The 23,789-nt window shown below is 42.3% G+C and overlaps 1 protein-coding gene across 1 annotated transcript in view; it reads left to right on the top strand.

The window, feature by feature from the left end:
- Positions 1-23,789, top strand: part of pde2a (phosphodiesterase 2A) — a gene marked incomplete at its 5' end in the record, with an annotated part of 130,819 nt that overhangs the window by 92,618 nt on the left and 14,412 nt on the right. Inside the window, 11 exons of the mRNA XM_079271566.1 lie at positions 12,477-12,566; positions 12,816-12,904; positions 15,660-15,769; positions 16,626-16,681; positions 16,922-16,981; positions 17,614-17,770; positions 18,460-18,512; positions 21,025-21,099; positions 21,201-21,242; positions 21,793-21,861; positions 21,998-22,128. Coding sequence (XP_079127692.1) covers positions 12,477-12,566; positions 12,816-12,904; positions 15,660-15,769; positions 16,626-16,681; positions 16,922-16,981; positions 17,614-17,770; positions 18,460-18,512; positions 21,025-21,099; positions 21,201-21,242; positions 21,793-21,861; positions 21,998-22,128 — 932 coding nt within the window. The remainder of the gene's footprint in view (positions 1-12,476; positions 12,567-12,815; positions 12,905-15,659; positions 15,770-16,625; positions 16,682-16,921; positions 16,982-17,613; positions 17,771-18,459; positions 18,513-21,024; positions 21,100-21,200; positions 21,243-21,792; positions 21,862-21,997; positions 22,129-23,789) is intronic.

Below are 23,789 nucleotides of genomic sequence, written 5' to 3'. Positions count from 1 at the left end.
ACTAGAACAGTAACAAATGAATCTTTAAAATATTTATATATATCCACTTTTGAGGATCACACTAGGCGTTTTATTTTAGAGACTTGAGGTTCCCTCCCATAGCTTGGAGCTGTGTGCATTCAGTACTCGTGTACTCTATCACAGATTCCAACACACACACACACACACACACACACACACTGCTCAAGGTGACCTACGATTTTTAGGCTAAAGACACAGAAGAGGAAAAGAGGTCATGGGAAAGGAGAGGAGTGAGTAAAGGGACATCAGATGACCCAGTAGACAAAAGATGGAGAGGGACGAACAGAGGGAGAGGCGGGCGAGGGAGGAAACCAGGGAAAGGAGAGGTGAGCTAAATGTCAAGGAGACTTAGAGGTAACATCAGGAGACTGAGGCATTGTGTTGCCCTGCATACGTGTGTGTGTGCGTGTGTGTGTGCGTGTGTGTGTGTGTGTGTGTGTGTGTGTGTGTGTGTGTGTGTGTGTTTTCCTGAAAAGATAAACAGGGAAGCTCCCAGAGGGGAGTCCATCCTGGAATTTTTAACAGGAAATGTATTCTACCCCTAAACAATGGCATAATGCACCTGCGCACACATCCAAAAACAGAGTGCACGCACACACACACAGCCTTTGTTTGTCATTAATACAGTACAACAAAACATTTAGATCAAATCACCTTGGTCAGAATGTGCTTGCGTATGCGCGTGTGTGTGTGTGTGTGTGTGTGTGTGTGTGTTCTTTGCATCTAAATTTCATGTTTTGCACGTCATTCAATCATTAAAATCGTATTTGTGAGCTTGCACCTGTGCATATTTCCATTTGTGTGTGTGTGTGTGTGTGTTTGGTTGAGCTAATCACACTGTGTTTATAATTCAATATAATTAATTAGTATTTATCAATTTGCTGCATTCATGTGCAATAGCTGCCCAGGTGTACACTTTGAAGTGGGATCTCACGTACACGAGCACACACAGCCTTTCACACAGTGACGTGTTAAACAGGAGGCTAGAGTTGGGTGAAAGGCTCCGCGGTTAAAATAACAAATGTGTGAACATGTGAGCGGAATACACCTCTCCTTCCTGTGTTTCTGCGTGTGTGTGTGTGTGTGTAGGTATTCCTGACTTCCTGTTTCGTGTACAAAGAAGAAACACTCTGAGCTCTCAGTGTTTGACGATGATAATAGCGAAAGACGGACAAAGAGGGAGGGAACATTTACAGATGCGTCTTAAATCTGCTGGCAGCCATTATGGAGAGCTACAGGAGATTTGGCTGTGAGGAAGTAATGCAGAATAAAGACAATAGACAGGCCTACAAGATAAAGCTGACAGTGTTCATCACTGTATAGTTCAATACAGTGTAGTTCAATAGAAGTCTGATACGGTAGATTTGTTTCCAGATTTCTCCCCCAGTGCAGAGCACAGTCATTTATTTGGTTCCAGTTATGATGTAGCTGGCAGGTTAATGTGAACATACTGAGCCTTTATTGCGTACGTTGGCTGTCTCTCAGACTTACATTTATTAATAGCATCAGTGATGATGACTTTGTGACTGAATTGTGAGGTAGATAAAGAAATCTCCCATAACAGTTTCTTTCACTGCTGCTGAGTGTTATATCACCTTTCATATTTACTGCTCAGGTCTCAGCAGGTCTGTTATTTAAGTTACAGCTGTTTTACTTCTTGCTATCCCACCTTGAAGTTAAGGGAGGTTTCAAAGAAGTTTTTTGCCGATTTCACCCTGATTCACTCGCCCGACAATTGGGCGGGAAATCCGATCCGGGAACTCGGTTGGGACCGATGTTTGGCCCAGACTATCTGGCAATGTTAGGCGTTTACGGATCCAGTCTTAAACATGTTTGATATGTCGGAATTCAAATCTGGATTCTAACATTACTACTTTCCGAGCTGGACTATAATAGCCAATGAGAAAGACCAGCTGGAGCAGTTTTTCAAGTAACAGTTAATGTTCTAGTCCTCGAGGCTAAACAGCTACTGTAGCATACTACATTACATTACAGTCATTTAGCAGACGCTTTGATGGACTTACAATTCAGATTCTATCACATTTCTACACCGTAGGCACAGCTACGGGAGCAATTTTGGGGTTAAGTGTCTTGCTCAAGGACACATTGACATGCGACTAGCAGAGCCGGAGCCGGGGATCGAACCGCCGATCCTCTGCTCTCCACTGAGTCACAGTCGCCCACTATTGTTGACAGATATTAAAACTTACCTCCAGTTCTCGCTGAAGAATAGACGTCCCCTGTTGACCGCGTATCTTATCTTTCTATAAGCAGGCACACTATTCAACATATAGAGGATAACGTTTCTCATAATAAATAGTCCTGCAAATTAATTGACAACATGTTTGTCGACACTCTCTTGATATACAAGCGCTTTCTGATCAGCAGGCCCTCGTCATTTGTACCTTCCAAACAAATCACTGTTAGGAAATGAATGTGCTTTATGTTGTCAACACTGTAGTTGAGGTTTGGTTTAGGCACAAACACAAGCTGGTTAGGTTTAGGGAAAGACCATTTGTTTGAGTTCAAAGAAGTACTTAGTGAAGGGTAGCTCGTCATCATGGCAACAACAGAAACGGGATTGGGAAACCATCATCGGTCTCCCAAAGTCCAGTGTTTTGTTCTCCCATCATTCACCCCCCCCCCCCCCCCCCCGACCTCCTCCCTTTGTCGCTCCATAATGACATCACCTTACTTCCTCCTTTGCTCCCGTCACAATTACTAAGGCTGCTCGGGGGGGTTTGTTACTTTCAACAACATAAGTTGTCATTGTTCTCGAGTGGTAAGTCTCAAATTAACCGGGGAACTTGTTTGTACAGTAAATGCAGCAGTTCTTCCAATTGAAATTCCCTTGGAAAACACACCTAACTCAAATACATTGCTTCAAACTGACTTTAATGTTATTGTATTTTTATCTACAGGAAATATACAAGAAATGATTAGGAAATTCCAGAGCTGTAAAATAAAGCGGCGCCATCTTTTCAAAGGGATTTCTGTGTAAAACTACCCGTGGAGCCATAGAGTCATTATCAAGTGCTGCATTTGAGCTGCATGGCAACTGAAATATCTGTATCCATGGCAATTTGGTTGTCTAGTATGCAAGCAGTTTCCTAGGCAGCAACATTGTTTCCTTGTCTGACCATTTTTACAAAGAAAGTCTGCATGTTGAACTGTCCTTAAGCGAGACACTGAACCCCAAGTTGCTCCCCGAGCGCGTCACAGCAGCACACTGCTCCTAAATGCTTCAAGTGGGTTCAATGCAGAGGTTTAATTTCATGTGTGCAGCTGTATGTATATGTGGATTGAAATCAATCCTTCATCTTCTGACAGACAGACAGAAGCAGACTGTTACTCTAATTGTTTACCTTTCAATAATGTCATATCAGTTACATGTTAAGAAGATAATGTACGATAGACAGATAGATAGATAGATAGATAGATGGATGGATGGATGGATGGATGGATGGATGGATAAAAACAACTACTGGTGGATAAAACGAGTCAATAGAAAGTGAAAAGGAGCCAAGAGAAGAGACCATGTGGGTGTCTGTTCCTGAACAGAAGAGTCCGATTAAAATAGAACAGCAGCCATATGACGACAGTATGACTGTCAAACACCTGCAGTGGAGAGAGAGAGAGAGAGAGAGAGAGAGAGAGAGAGAGAGAGAGAGAGAGAGAGAGAGAGAGAGAAGGGACATAATGGGATGTGAGGGACAAATGGAGAAACAGACAGGTGACAAAGTGACAGAGGGAAACAGGAGGGGGTGGGAAAAATGTGAATAGTGAGACTATGCAAAAAATTAGAGAGAACAGAGTGACAAAGAGGAAGAGTGTGATTCAGCTACAGATGAGGGAAAGGTTGATGAAGGTGATGATGAAGAATGGAGACATTATTGTGGCCTCCCAGCCGGAGCTTGTGTGAATGAGAACGAATTGGTGTTTTTCTCCTGTGCACTCCCATCACTCTCTGTCCTGCCCGGAGCTTTGAATAGCACCTTACAGCAGTGCTGCTGGAAAGAGAGAACGAAGATGAGCTCTGGCATCATTGTCTCTCGTTTGTTATGCATCATACACAACACATCTGCTGCATTCTCACAAGGTAGTTTTTGAGCGGCCATGATATTTAAAACAGCCAGTTGTTGACATTTGAGAGGAGGCTTTGAGAACAATCACAGCCATTTAAAGTGGACAATGTGCTAAGCATTTTACTGCAGCAGTACTCAAAGAGCAAATATTATACAATTATACAATATGTTATCAAAACAATGATGAATCCAGCACAATTTACACTTAACAGGGATATCAGCATCTCTGTTCTAACTATTGTTTTGCCAAAACACGAACAAATACAGGCTAAAAAGGGCTAAAGGTGTTGCCCAAAGCTAACTCACTGACTCCACAGCAACACTGTGTGTTATCCACTCAAACATTATGGGAGCTTAGACCATTATTACTCCAACTTTAAAACTTTACAAGAATTTAAAGTAATTCATCGTTTTCATCGGTTTCTGCCACCGACGGAATCGGGTGTAGAGTGTCGCCCGTGTACACGAGTATCCTAACACTGCTAGCGGGACATTTTAACAAATCGAGAAAACATTGTTGAAAACACTCCTTTGGTGCGCTACAAGAAGTCAAAAAAAGAATTTGAATTGAAAAGCTCCAATAAAGGCAAAGCAAGGCAAATGTACCTTTTAACAACAAGGCAATTTACAGAAGACACAAATGCATCAAGACAAGTTATAGTAGAAACATAAATGAAGAATAACTCTAAGCAGGTTGTCAAGAAGCAAAAACCTAATACTGTTTGTTTTACATAAAATACATCCTTTGTGCATTCCATACATTTGCATATTTCACACATAAACCTCCATATCGAAGGAAATTACAGAACCCAATACATTGGTGTTTTACAAAGATACCAATAAGAGAATGTGTTACCCAGGTTTGCAAACACAATCTCCACTAAAATCAGGTTATAAATCTGCTGTGCTCACTTCTTTTATTTCTTTATATTTCTTTCCATCTTTTTCTTCTTTAATTAAATGTGAGACCAGAGGAGAGCCGCTGTCTCTGGAGATGCAAAAATAGCCTTAGACTGGGAGGAGAGTTGGCAGCATTCATTACAGCCAGAATATAACCGTCAAGTTTTAAAGCATCAAATCCATGTTGTTGGATTGGTTATACGTAGATGAGCTCATGTGACATTTGGCAACAGGCTTTAATAACGGCATGACGCCTTATTGAGACAAACAACAGCTGTGATATGAATGATTGATCTGTATTCTAGATCTGTGATATATTGTAGCAGTCATTCTTAAACACTGGGTTGCGACCCACAGATGGGTCGGAGGAGATTTAATTAGGGTCGCCAAATAAATCGCAGAATTCCTTAGTTCACCTGTTGTGTTCACTCCTCCAAAATATATATTTATTTTTGGAGATAAAACTGCACCCCACCCTCCCGCCCTCTTGTTAATGGTTATCTCCCCCCATAGTCATCATGCTCCTATCCCATGGAGATCAGGGGGGTCTGCAAGGCCCGGGAGCCGCAGTGGATCCTCAGCTAAGCCTCCCCCAAACCGCGTCAGGCCAAATCTCCACCAACCATTCCTCAACACCCCAAACATCCGACGAAGGCTCGCTCCGGCCGAGGTGGGGGCCTAAGCTAGTGAAATATTATTTACCCACAAATGTTGCGCTTCTCACGATTTATAGATTAAAAGTGGGTCCCTAGATAAAAAGTTTGGGAAACACAAGCACAGATTGGACTTACACTGATCAGAAATACAGTAGAGACGCCTCACTGTTGTATTTGGGTTTGTTGGCCTCTCTTGTCTCTCCTCTGATCGATGTCTGAATTTCATCAGTGAGCGGTTTTCTGTCTTCATGGGATCGGGTTCCGCTGGTTTAGTCTGTCAATTCCTGCCATTCAACTTGTTCTTTCAGGTCTGAACTTCTGTTTCTCATTCTTCTGTCTGTCATCCACTTCCCTAGAGTCATGCTGAGGAAATGTTTATGAAGTATGGGCTGTTGGCTTGTCTCAGTTCAATAGGTTTCCCTCAAAACTCAAGAAAAATATCTTTCTCTCTCAATATCTCTCAATATCACACACACACACACACACAGTAAAGATGGTTAATTAAGCGGCAGCCTCATGATGCACCTGTTTCTCCTGTTAGTGTGTTAGATCAGCCTTATCAGCGCCATAGCAGCATCACTTTATTGTTTTACACCTCCAGTCCTTCACTTACTTCTCTGTGTGTGGGCGTGTGTATGTGTGTGTACGTGTGTGTGTGTGTGTGTGTGTGTGTACGTACGTACATGGCGGGGCCCGTCATCATGGCTTGGCTGTATTCTACAGTGCATGTGTCTCCAGTATGTTAGTGATGCTACTGGAGACCCAGCTCTGTTGGAATAACAACCAGGACCCACTGCAACACTACCAGCCTCCGCCTGGCCATGCTGTGTGTGTGTGTGTGTGTGTGTGTGTGTGTGTGTGTGTGTGTGTGTGTGTGTGTGTGTGTGTGTGTAGGTGTGTGTGTGTGTGTGTGTGTGTGTGTGTGTGTGCGTGTGTCCCTGCTTCTGTCTGTCTTTTTCTAAAGCAGACATTCAGACAGTCATTTAGTCTTTACATTTGCCCTTTTTCACTCCTCTCTCTCTCTAGCGACTGACAAACTGACAACAATCAATCAGTAATTAATTTAACTCAAATGTTAAAGAGTGGTCTCTTGTCGACTTAAACATCCACGGTTAAACACATAGCAGGTAAGGGGGTGAGCAAGCTAGTGATTTGCTGAAATACACCAAGGAGCTAGTTCGAGCATGTAATTCGTTGGTTTTACATAAAGATCTATGGGCGTGAGGGAGGATGCCACGAATTATGTGGCAAGTTGGATTCCTCTACCCTCCATCCTCTTGCTGTTAGATCAAGGTTGAACAGCAAAGCTCTTGACATGCAGATTGGCTACAGACTACTCTGTGAACAATGCAGCAGATAAGAAATACGGGAGCTACCCCGAAGGCTCCAATTACCTCCTTAAACGAATCCTTCCGGTCGAGTCTTTAGCTAAGCTTGGTCTTTATCTAATGTGGCCAATTTGGAATATTAGTATCCAGCTGGCTAATCTAAAGTATGGTTCTCAAATGAATGTGTTACCTTCAATACATTTATGAATGTACTCAAGCACAAAGTAATGAGAAGGAGTTTTGCTGCGTGAATATTTTGTAAAATAGTTTCGAATGGGCAACATGTCATTGCAATGAAAACAAAAGCCTCATTGCAGAAGTTACACTACATAAATGTTTTAATGTAATAATTTGACACAAAATATTGATCTAAAAATTATTGTATTGCTTCTGCTTAAAAAGAATAGTTCTCTTACCGTGTACAGAGATCAAAACTGCGTCCTTAGCAACAGTCTGTTCTTCATACCTGCTATAAAGAAATAACAGACCGTAGAATGCCAGAATTGACCAATCAGAGTGGAGTATTCAATAATGCTGTGGAATAATGTGGAATATAACCCTTATCGTGTGCTTCCCATACTAAATAATAAGGAAACATTCCCACAACTGACATCTGGTAGAATTTCTAACCAGCTTTTGAAGATTTTCCAAATACAGGTTCATGTTTATGTGACAGAAAGCATACAGTATGACCGTAGAATCATTTGCAGGAACACTTTGATTGTGTTCACAGAGATGAGTTTGTATTGTGTAATATCAACCTCAGTTATAGAAAACTTCAAAGGGGTTGTGCGTCATTTTTATTGACGGCAGAGGGAGAGGGTCAGTAGAAAATAAATAGATGCCATTTACTTTGATGAACAGTTTTGATCCAAGGATGGGAGTGCACAAGAAAAATAAATTGTGTTTGATTTAATTCCATCTGTCATTGCAAAGAACACAGCCTCTGAGTAATGCATCTCGTATTGCCTGAGCAACCTCTGATCCAAATAAACTACAGCCACATCAACTGAGATACATACTGTTGATACGTCTGAAACCTTTACCCAATGTTGTCATTCTGTCTCTCCATATTATGCTCTGTCCACACAGCTTGCATATCTGTTATCCCTAGAAGAGGAACTTACCCTCTGTTACTCTTCCTGCGGTTTCCTCCTTTTTTCATGGGGGTCTGAGGATCGATGGTATCATACGTTGTTCAGACTGTAAAGCCTTCTGAGACAAATTTGGGATTTGACTTGACTTGAGCAAACTCCATCCATCCAGTTTAATGAACGGACAAAGTCAGATTCAAGCACAGCAGTTTTAACAGCTTTTTATTAATCAGGGGAAATACATGCGCTGACATGCATACAAGTTTATTTGCATGAATAGATTAAACAAATGGCCTTATACGGATCAATAAGATCTCTTCCTGAACAGATTTCACGATCAACAGATGGATTTACTAGTCGTAGTTGATATCATGCTAAAATCACGTATGTGCTATCATACAATCCTGTGGTTGGTTCGTCACACCACAAACGCACCGCTCCGACCTTTTATGGAGATCTCAGTTTGTTTGTTTGTTTGTTTGGTCTTTTGGCAGCTTTCACACAAGCCCAAGCAAACCTTACATCTGTCACAGAATTCTTTTCAATATTCTTCCATTGTTTTGTAAAGCTTTGGCCCATCTTATCTGTCTGACATGGTTGTCCGACAGATAAGATATGTGCCTGCTAGGTCCCTTAGATCCCCTATCTCCATCCTCTTAAAATGCAGCCTTTGTTAATTATGTCAGTCTGCCTGAAGGTCTTATGGGCTCTGTTCACACGTTCACAAAAATATGAAGACACATCTTTTTACCATTGCTTTTTCCCAAAGTGTTTTTACCTTGTGGTTGTTTTGTCTCGTGTCGGACACGCTCACACATGCGTGACATTAACATTGCTAATTTTTTGCCTCCTGTTCACTTCTAGTCTGTGGGAGCGAAGGGGCAAATAAGACATTTGCTTCCAGTGGCAATGCAGATTGGCATCTTCCGCATCGCATGGAGTTCAACTTCTGTTACCGTTGTGAGGTCGTTGACCCCACTTGACGCTGCCCACATTCAGCACTCACCTGCATTCTTTATTGTTATAGTTTTATCATCAATGTTATGATAATCGATATTGATATTAAGCACTTTGTGTTGCACTTTATGCATGAATTGTGCTATACAATTAACTGTATTCATATTATAAATAGTATTATTACTGTATTCCAGACCTCTCTGGTTCCTGCTGAATATGAAGCCTCTCAGAGAGCAGATCCCGCATCACGAAATACAACTATATATCTATTTGTGTAATTATGCATCCACCATTAGCGAACAAAAAACAGAAAACATTAGAGCGTACTAACAGAGCTGGGTCAAATACCTTTGGGAAATCATCTTGTTTTAATCAGCTTGAAATACTACAACATATTTCAGGCATTGACATGAAGGTTGTCGTTAATATAGAAGAAACAATATAGTACGCACTGTATTATTCTATATATAAAAAAACTCAAATCTGCTCACCAGGCAGCCAAAGCAGCTGAAATACACCTCAGAAATAATGCACAAATATGATCTGGCCTATCTGCTCAGTAGGGAATCATATCGGCATTATACAGAGCTGATTTGGCTTTATCCTGCTAGCAGCTCTGTCCATGTCGACTTAATTAAGATTTTCAGTGAGTTGTCCTCCCGGAGTTATGCTTCAAATGTCTGCCTCTCTCTTTATTAACTCTGATTTATGACTGCTGTAGTTCAGGGAAAAGATTGAATGATTGGGTCCAGTTTTTACCTGAATTTCTATTTTTTGCCTACATTTATTAGAAAGTCTGCATTTTCTTGTACAATAGTTAAGTCCTTCTTCTCTATAACCTAATTTCCATACCGTCATACCTGTGGGCTGACCACTATATTCTTGGCTTTTTACACCTTCTGCAGAGCAGCTTCACTCAGATGATCAAGGCTTAAGTGCCCTCTTGAAGAGCAAATTGAGCGTAGCTCTTGCACGAGAAGAGCAGTTCAATGCTCTATGTGCCTTGTTGCCTACAATTGAAAACCTGCAGTAAGTACAAATACGACTAGAAGGTATGATAGAGGATAAAGACAATATTCTGACCAACCTGCCAGAACAATAATAGTACAGATAACAGGTGCAAGCCCTGAAGTAATCAAAGCAACCGAAAGTAAAGACGAAAGGATAAGAAGGACTTAACCCACACCAGAAAGCCAGGCCAGAGACGCCGTCTACGACTACACAGTGATCTGGTGTCAAAAGCAGTTTCCATGTCCTTGGGCAAGATACTGAACCCCAAATTGCCACCGGTGTGTCAGTGCTGGCTTGTTATGTACAGCGCATCAGGGAAGTGGTCGTCGGGAATAGAAAAGCACGATTAAAATAACGTTTTTTCACCATCTACAAATATTCAGCCTTGTGAGTCCCAGATATGGCCAGACAGCTTTAAAAGGTTTAGCTGGTTGGGGATCGAGGGAGCAGGTACTTGGTTTAGAGGCCAACACCAGGAAAGGTGGTTCACACATTCAGGGAAAGATAACTTGTGAGTAATACGTCGGTGGAGGGAGACAGTCCCAATAACTAAAAAATGTTTAGATTACTGTTTTATCAGATGGTAAACAGAAGAGATGATGGAACATGTGTCTGCATGTGTCTGAGAGGGCGTCTGATAAAGATAAAGAGAGAAAGGAATCAGGGTTAGTCATGCTGATCACAGGTGCCCTTCAAAATGTCAGCGCGCTCCGAGTGATTACAAAGGCTGCAGATAAAGACAACAGCAAAGAATACACCCCGATGAAAGGAGGAGTGGTGGAGGAACACAAGGACAATGGATGCAAGTTCTGAGAGAAAGATGCAGGAAGGAAAATGAGAGAGGTGTGGAGGAGACTGGAAGGAGATAAACAAGAGTAAAAGTGATACTTGGGATGCTAATTTTGAACAGCAGACCCTTGTTAACCAATCGTTAACCTTTGAGCGACAAGATTAGCGTCTTGCGTGCAGGGGTGCTGTGGTTGAAGTAGCAAGCTGCCCAGCTGCAATGACGCACAAATAGTTTAAATCCATTCATTGCCAGCTGCATTGCGCGCGCAAAACAGGCAACTGATGTCCCCACTTCATCCGTCAGGGACAGTTAGCAGCCACGATGTTGCTAAATCAGTTTAGCTGTGAAGTTGTCAGTTGTGTGTCTGCCTGGTATCGGGGTTTCTGCCAGTAATATTGCAGGATTGCAAGCCAGGCGTAACGTTAGCGCGCGTCTGGTCGAGAAAGAAAGCATGTGTGATGATTAGTATGAAGTCAGCAGTAATGTTACAGCTGTGACTGTAGCAGTGCGGTGTGTGTACAGTTTATTTGTTGTGAATCAATGCTACAACTCCTCAAGCCAAGTTTCCTTCTCTTGCCGTATTAAAGATGCACTCTGTTATTGTATTTTCAACTTATTTCAGATGAAAACTGTGTGATGAAATCACATTGCTGTTTTAATTCAAAATGTAGAGACATGCTTCAGTTTGGAAGTAATTGGAGGATTCGATTTTCTAATTCTGCTTGCTGGGGAGGTTCAGTGACTCTTAAAATCCCCCTTGAATGAGCTCTAAAAGTGCCGTGTTCAATTAAAAAACAAGACTTTTTTCAGTTCCCAAAACGCATTGCGTGACAGCAACACAATGGAAGTGATTCAGCAAATCAAAAAATAAAATGGTAAAAAAAGAAATGTAATCAATCAAATTAAATTGAAATTTTATGAAGCAAAAACACGCACACAGTTCCAGCTGTGATTATGTTAGAAGCTAAAACAAAAAATGGATGTGTGTGTCTGTGTGTGTGTGCGTGCATGCGTGCGTGCGTGCGTGTGTGTGTGTGTGTGATGTGATGTGGAGAAGAAGGTAAATTAATCTAACAGATGGTTTGTGGTTTATGGCAAGAAATGATTGCGAAAGGTCAGAAGACTGAGTTTGACATTTACCGAGGCATACATCCTATCGCTAGTAATGCACACACACACACACACACACACAAAGGATTGCAGGTTCCAGCGTCGATCCTCTGCGAGTTCTTGACAGCAGAGAAGGGAGCCAGAGATGTTTGTTGTTCTTTTCAAGTGCTTGGTTGTCACAGTGCCAACATTAAACAAATACATTCATTGAGGGTCCGAAAGAGCACAACTAACTCCAGCAATTCCTGACAATGTTTGAGTTCATTTCATTTTGAAGTATCTCACTTGTGCCTCCGACAAGCGCAGCTTGCGATGCGTTACAGAGTGTGACACAGTTTAGATGTTGTGTCAGAGGCCTTCGCAGCTTGCCAAGCTAACTATCTGGGGAAGAGCTGATGTAACATAAAACTTGTACCCACAAAAATAACAAACCCATCGCCAAAGCCTCAGGTTTTTGGAGGCACACATTGAGATAGAAAACAAACCAAAAAGACATCAGGGCATCTGCTTGTCTCCTTCCCCAGGATGCTTTGCTGCGGCTGGCAGCGGTTGCTGATGCGGGCTCGCTTCGAGTGGCCCTCCAAGACAGCATACACGAGCTGCTACCCAGCACGGTATTTGCACAAACACACACACACTCTACAGTTCGCACAAACAACTAAACGTAAATGATATTGTTTGTGATTTATCATCTGAAAACCGAAAGATTCCTGTTGGTATTCAGAGCGGTGGAGCTAGAAGCCTCCTGCCCTGACATAAGACCAGGGAACATTTTTGCAAATGGATGAAGCTCATCACTCATCAAATTAATTAGAATCTGATTACAAATGAATGTGCACATACATGTGTGTGTTTTATTCCAGGAGTGTGTATGTGTCTACATGCTGGAGGGATACTCGAGGCTGTTATCTGACGACCCGCCACATGAACTGCCACAGGAGGGAAAGATCAGGTGTGTACTCGTTGTGTGTGTGTGTGTGTGTGTGTGCCGCAGATGTTTCGCAATAGAAAAAGGAAGAGACGAAGAGGGGGAAACAGAGACGCTGTTTTCTGTGTGGGAAAAGCAGGTGTTACCTGAATGATTATGAGCCGCTCTGCCCCAAATCACACAATCAACACGGCGACAGGAGTGCCGAAGAGAGAGTCTCATCATCAAGGCACACAAGGAACTTCTCTTTGTTCCTTAACCTCTTGCTTTTTTTCTCATCTCCCACATCTATTGCGCTCTCATGAAAACACTCCCTTTATCTCCCCCCCCCGCCCCTTATTACACATCCCTCTATCCGACAAACTCTTTCCCTCTCTTCATCTGCTATCCTATCCACCTTCCCACTACACTGCATTAGTCTGTCATGTCCCTTTTTTTTTTACCTATCAGCCTGCTTACTCCCCAAAGAGCCATGAAGCACAGAAAGCACTAAGCACTCCCCCTCCCTCTCCCCAGCGCTCCTCTTTCTTTCTCACCTTCAATCCGTCTCTCCGCGGAAGCGTGACAGGGCTAATAGCTGAGGTGACAGCGCCCGGGGTCCCTCAGTGAGACGCCGCGATCCTTTCCACTCTTAAGTGCTCTCTGAAGCTCTACAACCCCGCATGCTACTGCGCCTGCTGTCCAGGCTCCGGCAAAAACCAACACTACATAATAAATGAAACTGTCTGTTTGTCAGACAAGAACCCCTTTCCCAGCACCTCATCGGCACACAAACACAAGCTCAGACACAAACAGACAAGGACACAAGCACAAACCATACATACATACATTATTACATACAGTATGCACAGACACACACATACTGTGCTCACACACATGCAGGCTAGAGGTAATGGGGATATTAAAAGAACTACAGGGCACTTGGCCACTTTTCTCCCTCCAATTCACATGCTTATGTAAGCCTGTTATGAAGATCGTGGCGCACACACACGCACACAATGAACCGATCTGAGAGGCAGAAGGCCACTTTGTTTGAGCCTCTTTCCCGCCCACTTTCCAATGCATACAAGCCCATTAACTGGACCATGGCACACACACACACACACACAAATATGCACCAACCAAAAGCGCTTCCATGATCGTTCATCATCTAAACTATTTGTTGTGGACAAGATAACTGAAGCCTCACAGCCAAACAAGCTATTGTTTGACTGCTCAAGGTAAACTCACAGTCCAGGTCTAAAATATGCAGAATACAGTGATAAGTATACACAATGCAACTGCACAACAACATGCAAACCGGCCAGCGGCTTCAAACCCACAACCCTCTTGCTGTGAGGTGACGAGGCTAACCACCGCACCACCATGCCGCCACTTAACATGCAAATGATTGATAATTTGCATGTTTTTTGCCATTATGTGTCATCATGATTTTGACAACATTCAAATCCTGCCAGCATAATTACTGCCATTCCCCATCAGAGATGCATAAATGAACAAAAATATGGACAAACACACAGACAAATAACTGTTATAGTGGAGTGCCTCTTGAGCTCCTAAAAACAGAGAGGAATTATTTCCCGCATGCTGTTGATCGTGTCGTTCTTGTTCTCTGTCATCTGCAAAACCTCTGTCAGGAGCTGCAGTGTTTCTCAACAATGGTTAAGCATTTACGTCAAATGGAGCTCACAGCGGCGGTTCAGGCAGGAACATGTCATTAGCATCACCCAGATCAATTAATCATCATCTGATTTCTATGAGTGCCAAATGCACACCCACTCACCCACATCTACTATACCTCGGTGGCCTATTTCAATGTCCGTCTCTAGGTATTTGCTACTGCTGCTGCCGCCAACAGTTGTCATTGGCCCCCACTGCACAATGAACACAACGCCTACCCCGCCAGCCTTGACCTGTATGGTATTCAAATGGGTCTATTGCTGCTGCTAACTGTAACTGTAAATTGCATTATCTAATAGGTATGTCATATGTGCACAGAGAAAACTAGATTACAGTGTTTTTCATAACGCCCCAGGGTGGTTTTTTTTTGCTCTGTGCCGTGCCCGCCATAAATTGGCGTCATGGTCGGGGACAAAAGCTGCTTTGAACAAAGACATTACACAAAGGTCAGCTGTATTTGTCACCATAGTAAACTGTGTGAGCTGAAACAAATGGACACTTTAAATCAATGCGCCATGCAGAGATTTGGCGGCGATGGTTTGAGGGGATTTCAGACTCTGTGAGCATGTAATGGAGGGACTGCTGGTGTGTGTGTGGGTTCAGTATATTATTATGTGAAGCACATAGATTATGAATTGACCTGTGTGCATGAGTGAAACTGTTCCTTCTTTTTGTCCTCCATGTCCTTATTCATGCAAGTCTGATTGTGTTTGCTTACTTACGTGTGCAGTGACATGTGTGTTGTGTGCGCGTGTGTGCAAATGTATGTGTCTTTGTGTCATTTGGCAGTCGTCAGTCTAGAATAATTAAATGCCTCATAACACAGATGCCCTCTGTATTAGTACGACAGTATTAAGTTGATATAATTTAACAATGAATAATAGTTATATTCAGACATGTTTTGGTTTGTGTCAATGAGCACAAAGTGTCTGTTTCTATAATGCTGGTTATCGGTTTCCCATTGGCTCCAAATCCTCTCATCCTCTTTGTCTCCCCATTGCCTGAGAGACTGTCTCTTTCTATTTCTCACTCTAACTGATGAGAGGTAATTGTCTTTCTCAGTTATGAGTCGAACTCAACTTGTGTCTCTCTCTCTTAGGAGTATCGTGGACCAGCTGAGGCGATGTCAGTGTGTCGGCCTTCCTCCGTCCGAACTGCCAGAGAAATACAGAATCTGCCTCGCAGCACCGTTACCAGCACACAGAAGAGGTGTGTGTGGTTGTCCCACATCCGTCTATGTTGAAGGGTTTCGCAACAGCTAGAATGATGCCGGCGGAAAGACAAATAGACCAACATGTGTGTGTGTGTGTGTGTGTGTGTGTGTGTGTGTGTGTGTGTGTGTGTGTGTGTGTGTGTGTGAGCTTGCGCCTGTGTATCCAGAGGAGCTAAGACATGTCAGAGCGAGGGAGAAAAAACTAAAGAAAGGAGGTGGAGAGAGAAGTAGTGAACAAGAGATGATGATTGCCGAACGATAGGTATGGTGCTGCGTGGGCAATGCAATTGGGCAAGAGCAATGAGGGTCAACAACATGAATAGAGTGCAATGAATAGACTCTGCATTCTGTACCGTAATCATGGAGACATCCTAGAGTACACATGCATGACCGCTCTGCACTCAGTGGATTAATAAATACAAGTGAACATCAAATGATGTTGCAGAAATAAGAGTTAGTTGGGTACCAATGTGGTCAACACATCACATTGTTTGCTGTTTTATCTGCTGTCCACACATGTAGCAACACTTGCCTCCAGGATCAAACTTATTTCCTATATTAAGATCTGCTTTAGCTATCTGCACTACACCGATGATAATAACAAATGAAAATAACAATAATAATGATAGGCAGTGTTAATCAAGGACATTGGGGATGTTTTTTCCCCATGTTCATTTCTCCTGCATATTTCTATTTAGTGTTAGAACATAGAGAAAAACCAAATAAGATGAAGAGTGAGACAAGGACATGGAAAGACAATGAAAGGAGGCGATAAATATATGTTGTGTTTGAATCAATGTATTATTGTTATGAATGCTTTTCTTTCTTTTTCGTTTTCTTTCTTTCTTTTAGCTCTTGTCATTCCTCTCTTGAACCAGGAGCGGGACAAGGCCATCGCTGTCTTACTGGTGAGTCCTTGCATTCAAGGACAAACAATATGGTAATAAGTTAATAAACCAAAGTAACAAAAGTCTACAGTCTGCAGTCTACAATGTTACCTCCTCCCTTACGAAAAGGTAGATATTTACAGTTGAATAACATACGTGTATTCATTTACTTTTGTTTAACATTCACAAATTACACAACAAAAACACAGAGGCAGCACAAACTGACCTGTAATGAAATGTGTGTGTGTGTGTGTGTTGTAGCTGGGCTGTAATCCACTATCTGATCAGGATGAACTGCATCTTAACATGCTGGAGAAACATGTAAGCGCTCTCTTTCTCTGTCTTTTATGGTCAAAAATATACAAAAAAATAAATGAATAAGAAGCTTGGTAACAGTAGCTGACTAACTGGAAGAGTTTGCTTTGTATTTAGCTAACGAACAGGTTTTGGCACAGGGCCTTTATCAGCGTGTTTGAGAGAAAGGGTAAAGCACAAGAAGGCTTCATTATCACAAAGTCACAAAAATGTCATCACAGCAGCAAGTTAGAATTTAAGCACATAGTGCAAGAACTACAAAACTGTCTTTTGTTAAAAAACTAAAATATTACTTCCCCCCCCCCCCCCCCCCCCAGTTGTACATTTCTGAGATTGCCAATCCAGAAAGCCTGTTTCCTTTTCTTAAGAAAGTTAATGTTAACACCCACATCAGTCCGAGAAAGACCGTATCAATGTTTTATCTCAGCAATAATGTGTGTTTTGCATTCATTGCCCTGTGTAAGACAGGTGATGTGTACTTCCATGGCCTTTCCATTCATTTTTGTCGGTTCTCTGAAGGACCAGACGAAAGCATCAGACAGTATTTCGTCTGATGATTTACTCTCCCACATTTACTTTCAACTCAACATACTTTGGTGCTTGTGTGTGTGTTTCTGCACACATGCATGTCGTCACAGGCCTCAGTGGCGTGTGCGCGAGTCCAGGCTGTTCAGACGTCCTACCAGAGGCCTCCTCTCAGTCCCTCTCCCATACAGTCCCACAATGCACTGCTGCACCTCAACGTCTCAGACCAGGACTACTGCAAACTGGACCGCAACATTCTGCAACTCTGTGGTATGCACACACAAATTGTTAACAGCATTCATGAAGGCATATTAAATAAACCACCTCCTCCACTCTCTCTCATACATCTTACATTTCCTACACCTCGTGTATACAAAAACACAAAACTGTGAGGCAAACACAATCGCACACACAGTCACACTGGTATATTTGAGGTGAGGTATGTTAATGTGGCTCTTTGAATTTAGATGGACTCCGTCAGTTTCACAAGGAACGTGTGACAGCCCCTGTGTGAAAACACTGTTTGAAATCTCATGCATAATGGCAGTGAACTTGCTAATGCTGTTCTTGTGCACATACACATTCACCAACATTGTTTTCTTCCTGGTAATTGTAAGCAAATTTGAGTTGGCTTCAGTCTCCTCAGTTTTTTTTTGTCCAGCCTCTGCCTCACCTCTCTGCTTCTCTGTCCAGCTCTTTTCGTCTGTCTTCATCTGGAGTCCAGGCAGCCCTCGTTCCCCTGTCTTGTCTTCATTATTAGTCCCTCTGTTGGCCGGTTCCCGTTCACCCTTCCCCGACCTCGCTGTCTCCATGCATCCCTCCCTGGATTGCTTTCTGTCCACTTGCGTACATGCTCTGCATCCCCCCCCCCCCCCCCGTCTTCCCTTAACGCCAATCTGCCCTTGCTCCTCTCTGGTTTTTACTCCCATCACTCTCTCTCTCTCCCTCTTCTCTTTCAGGTGAGCTCTTTGACCTCGATGCAGCCTCTCTCCAGCTCAAAGTCATCAATTATGTAAGTGGTTGAGATCTTCCCTGCTCCCTTGTGCACACGCACACTGAGTTAAAGACGTACAGTACATGCAAAACATGAAATCCTTCCCTTCTTGCAGTCATTACCGGTACCACAAGCTTTTTATCACACAATAGTCTCCCCATACCATGCCCCCTCCATATGTCTATGTGAGAGGCTTTCTGTAAAAAGGAGGGAGGCAGAGGGAGAGCTGTAATGATTTATTGCAGTGAGGGAAAAGCTTTAGTTGGGGGGAAAAGACAGAAAGAGGAGTTATCAGCTGTACAGTATGTGCAGAAACCTGACAACAATTTAAATGCATGGAATTATTCACCGATAAAGAAAATATGAGATCGAGAGGGATAAAGCGAGAGAGGACAGAGATCTGAAGGTTATACTGCATCAAAGGGACAAAGTTACAGAGAACCTTACTGGATGTACGCACATACTTCTAAGATTATTTTTTTATACTACTTATTGAGCATGGACTTGTTTTGAATTTTTTACAACACGTTTTGGTAAGTCAGACTTTGTCTCCACATCAAAAATCAAGGACTTAACATTCATTGGTTTCAGCGAGGATTTGCTGAACATATTTTGGTCAAAATGAAACAATTTGAAAATGTAATCTTGGAGTTGTTTGGACATTTAGACTTTATTCTGACATTTTAGAGAACAAACAATTAACCTAGAAAATAATCAGCAGAAACATCGGCAGAATTATTATTACCATACTTGCAGCCCTAATATACGTAATGTCCAGGGAGATTCAGGAGATTCAGGTATTCAAAATATATATATTATCAAACAACAGATAATACCTTAGATTTTTATTAATGCATCATAAAGAAAAATAATTTGAAAATATGATGTTACAAACACCCTTCCAAGCTTAAGAACTAAAAGCAGTTAAAATATTGACCCTTTATCTTGAACTATTGCTGAATGAAATGAACTCTGGTGCTTTTCTTCACCCTCTTTTCATTTTTCTTGAACAAGGACCTCGTTTACCGTCAGCAGCAGTGATGTGTGTCCTCTTACAGCAGAAAACATAGATACCTTTTGATGCATGGGGACATAAATTCCTTTATGAAAGTTGGTTTAAAGCAATCGGCTCCTTTTTAAAAATCAGGGTATTTTTCTGTGAAAAGGGTCAGATCTAAACAGCTATCGCCTACCTGCCCTTCCCTGCTACCTTGACTCTGCAGGACTAGTTCCATGGGGTTGAACAACACTGCAGCAGAAGTGCACCCTGCATTTAAAACGTTGGGAGTCGTTGGGAAACGTTGAATTTGTAGTATTTTTCCTGCATCTGAAGGAAAGGGGGGGGGGGGGGGTGGGAGTTGTGATGGTGCAAAAGGCTGCAGGGGTTTTAAAATGTATTTTGAATCAGATTTGTTTCGCCTTTTTATTGTTACCGTAGTAAAAGGGGGTGAGAGGGAGGAGAGGTGGGAGGAAATGGAGCGGGAGATTGTTGCTTCTGAGGAATCGTCAGATTGTTGGGAAGTGCTTGGGGCAGCCCTCATGGGATTCACTGTATTGGGAAAAAAAGTTGGGGGGAGGGGTTTGTTATTATGTGTGGGTGCAGCGACTTGCTTTGTGTGGCGTGTGATTTGTGCTGTTCGTGTGCATGTCGACTGCTTATGTGTGTGTCTGGGGGGGCGGGTGTGTTGGCATCTGCTGTTGTATATATCCCATTCCTGCTTGTTCTCTCTCCAGCTCTGCGGATTACAGAGAAGAATGATGTGTGAGGAAACGCAGCTCTTTTGACTGTGTGTGGGTGTGTGATCATGTATATGCGTGTGTACCAACAGTATTTATGCCATCAGGCACAGGTGTGTGTGTGTGTGTGTGTTTGTGTGTGTGTGTGTGTTCCCACCTCAGCGTGAATTTCAGTCTATGAATGAATGTTTCTCATCTCAAATAACAGCAGAAAATTGGTTGCGACTCTGCAGGTGTTGAGCACACAGCAGAGGCGCAGAGTGCATACACACTCCTTCTTTTAGACACACACAGACACCTGCAGTATATGTGACTGTGTCTCTGTGTTTATGGGATTTCATATTCACAGAATGATCTTGTGTTAAAATCCCAGCATGTTAATGTATTTTCTGTTATTTACACGGTATGAAGGTTTGATCAAAGATGACCATGAGTAAAACAATGCAATATTAATGGGAATATATGAAAAGAAATGTGAAACTATAAATAAATCCTCTCTCAAAATCTCTAAATTCATTCCAAATTTTATAGTGTGAGACATTTATTTTTAAATAATAGAAATGAGTCTTTATTCACAATTTGATGCTGCTGCAGAACAATGAAGACAACCTTGAATTCTTGCCCCACCATAGCTAGCCCCAGTCATTTTCCACTGTCCACTGATTTCTTATCTTATCTTCACACTTCGACTTCGCTCAGGAACATCTTGGAGTGAGGCCTTAAAAACAATCTGACTGAGTCTGATAAAGAGAGCTTTTTTTGTGATTGAATTTGTGTTTGTGTTCTCCTTCAGCTGCAGCAGCAGACTCACTCGCAGTGTTGTTGTTTGCTACTGGTGTCTGAGGACAACCACCAGCTTTTCTGCCAGGTACACACACACTCACACACACACACCAAAATAAATGCCATCTACCATTTTAGCAGGACTCAATTAAATAAGCCGTGACCTTTGAACTCTGTGACTTTTAGGTAGTTGGAGACAAAGTCCTGGAGGAGGAGATGAGCTTCCCGGTGAGACCAACAAATACAATCATTTATTCCCATGAAAAGTCATTTATTTGTTCTGTCATTATTTGCATCTGTTGGACTGTTCGTGTTCTTTGTTCCCTGTTACGTGCATCATGCCTTCATTCAGTCAACGTTCACTCATTCACTTGTGGTTCTTACACCAGGTGGTACACCAAGGGGGGTTTGTTGCCATTTTTAACAGGGGTCCTTCAACAGAGTGTAGTAGCCCAGTGTATAGGTCTCTTTGATTGAGACAATAGAATAAACATAAGATATTAGCATTATTATTATTCATATAATAATGACATTTAACAGGCTTTCCACTACGGTGTGAATAGACCGTGTATCCCACGCCAGATGATTTGTGAAATCTTAAGAGTAGTTAGTGTAGGACACAAAAACACACCTTAGATTTGTGCTTTAACAAGCCAGGGGATTCTCTCAGAATAAAAAAACTTTATTTATATATTTTAGCTCTAAAATAATCTCCAGGGTCTCTCGCCCTCATCATACATTTTTTCTTTATCTCTCTTCTTCTCTCTCCCCTGTTCAGCTGATGTTTGGACGCTTTGGTCAGGTTGTCGAGAAGAAGAAGTCAATTACTCTCCAAGACATCAGTGCTGTAAGGAGACGTTTTCTTTCGTATCTATCCAAATATTGAACATTGACATTTGCTCGGTAAAAACAGTAGGATAAATACACAATGAGTCCAAATATATTTCGAAATCGATTTTTTTTTCTGCCTCTCTTCCTCTCAGGAGGAGCGTCGGCAGCTGTCCAGCATGCTGGGCTGTGAAATCTCCTCCATGCTTTGTGTACCAGTGGCCAGCAGGGCCACCGGTCAGGTGGTGGCACTAGCCTGTGCCTTCAACAAACAGGGTGGGCAGAGGTATGTATGTACGTGAAAGACTGTGTTCAAACTGACAGCTATCGTGAACCATTTTCCTTTTTGTGATCATAAGTTCACGTTGAACCATTTCATGCTGAGTAGAGTTACGGTGAAAACAGTTGTTTCAACCTCTTAGCTTACCTTTAAAATCACTACAACTTAGTATATTTAAAATGCTGGGATGTCAGTCGGAGATGACTTGGCTTTTCCTAATTCCCGAAGCACTGACTCATGGTAGAGACAAAGATTTATCTGACAGAGGCTTACAGTCATTTTGGGATGGGTAGGCCTGATTGGTTGAGCTCAACAGCTGAGATTTGTTGAGTTTTTAGAAGTGAACAGTTTGCTGCTGTTGTCACTGAAACCAGCAGAATGTGCTGCATGCTCCCTCAGGAACGGATGCCTTCACTTTGGAGCTTGTGTCAAATCGCAGTCTGGCTGTGTGTGTGTGTGTCTGTGTGCATGTCTGTGTATGTGTGTGTGTGACGATGCAGATGGCTATGTGATGATCTATAGTCAGGTCATGAGTCTGACAGCGGGTGGCTTGGCTGCCTGGTTTGGCACCATGTTTTGGCATCCATTTGTCTGTGTGTGTGTGCATGTGTGTGTGATACTGCCTGGAGCTATGGTGCATGCTATCTCCTGAATACAGAAGTCTGTAAAAACGTTCTCCAGCTGTGTCTGTTTGTTCAAGAAACAATGTGGTAGTGTGAGGAAAGTTTTTTTGTTTTAGTTTCTGTCTGTCTATCTATCTATCGATCTATCCATCCATCCATCCGTCAGGCACCATACTTATGTTTAAGTGCTGGGAGATTAATGTGTTTTATATCTTTTTATTCCCCGAAACAGACTTCACTCATATGCTTGCACTCACATACAGTACAATCCCTCTCCTCTGCATGCTCTCTCTCCCTCCCTCGCTCTCTCTCTCTCTGAAGACTAAGATAGATGAGAGGGGATCATGTCCTGCAATTTCTCCCTCTGCCAGTGGCACTGATGACAGAGCTGGCATCTCATTACCATAGTAACAGCAGCGGGATTATAGTCGCAACTGTGCACAAAATGTGATAAATCTATCCTTTGCTTCTAGCACAGTCATCCTGATCCTAGTGGAGGCATAGATCACAAATATGCATCCCCTCATCATATGGAGTGCATATTCACAAGCAGAGTTTTTTGGAACTTCTCTTGTTCACATGTTGTGACACCAGTAACAGGTCCACAACTCAGACACATGATGTGAATACACCACAAAAATAATGATCCTGCACCCCAAAAGCAGCAGTCTAAGAATGTTTAGACTTAATATTCAACATATATACATATGTTGAATATTAAGTCTGCAGCAATGTTAGGAAGGCCGTATTAGTTAGATGTTGGATTTATTCCTGAGGCGGAGTCTCATACTGATGATTTATTTGCTGTGTGTGTCCAAATTATTGTCTTTGGAAATCGACTCCTGCTAGTTTTCATTCTAGCTGCAGAAATTTAGACTTCTTTCTATCTAGACTGCAAGAAACTAGCTGGTACAACAGAAAATGATTTTACAGCCTGATTTACTAGACTGAGTAATAATAAAACTATGAACTTAATTGCCCTTAAATTGAGCTTCTCAGTGCTTTTTCTAGGCTTGGGTCAAATCCTGCCTCCCTTGCTACGAT

The sequence above is a fragment of the Melanostigma gelatinosum genome, assembly GCF_949748355.1.
Source record: "Melanostigma gelatinosum genome assembly, chromosome: 7".
Lineage (NCBI taxonomy): Eukaryota > Metazoa > Chordata > Actinopteri > Perciformes > Zoarcidae > Melanostigma > Melanostigma gelatinosum.
Note: the sequence above shows the minus strand (reverse complement) of the source record. Positions and strands in the feature narration are given on the sequence as shown.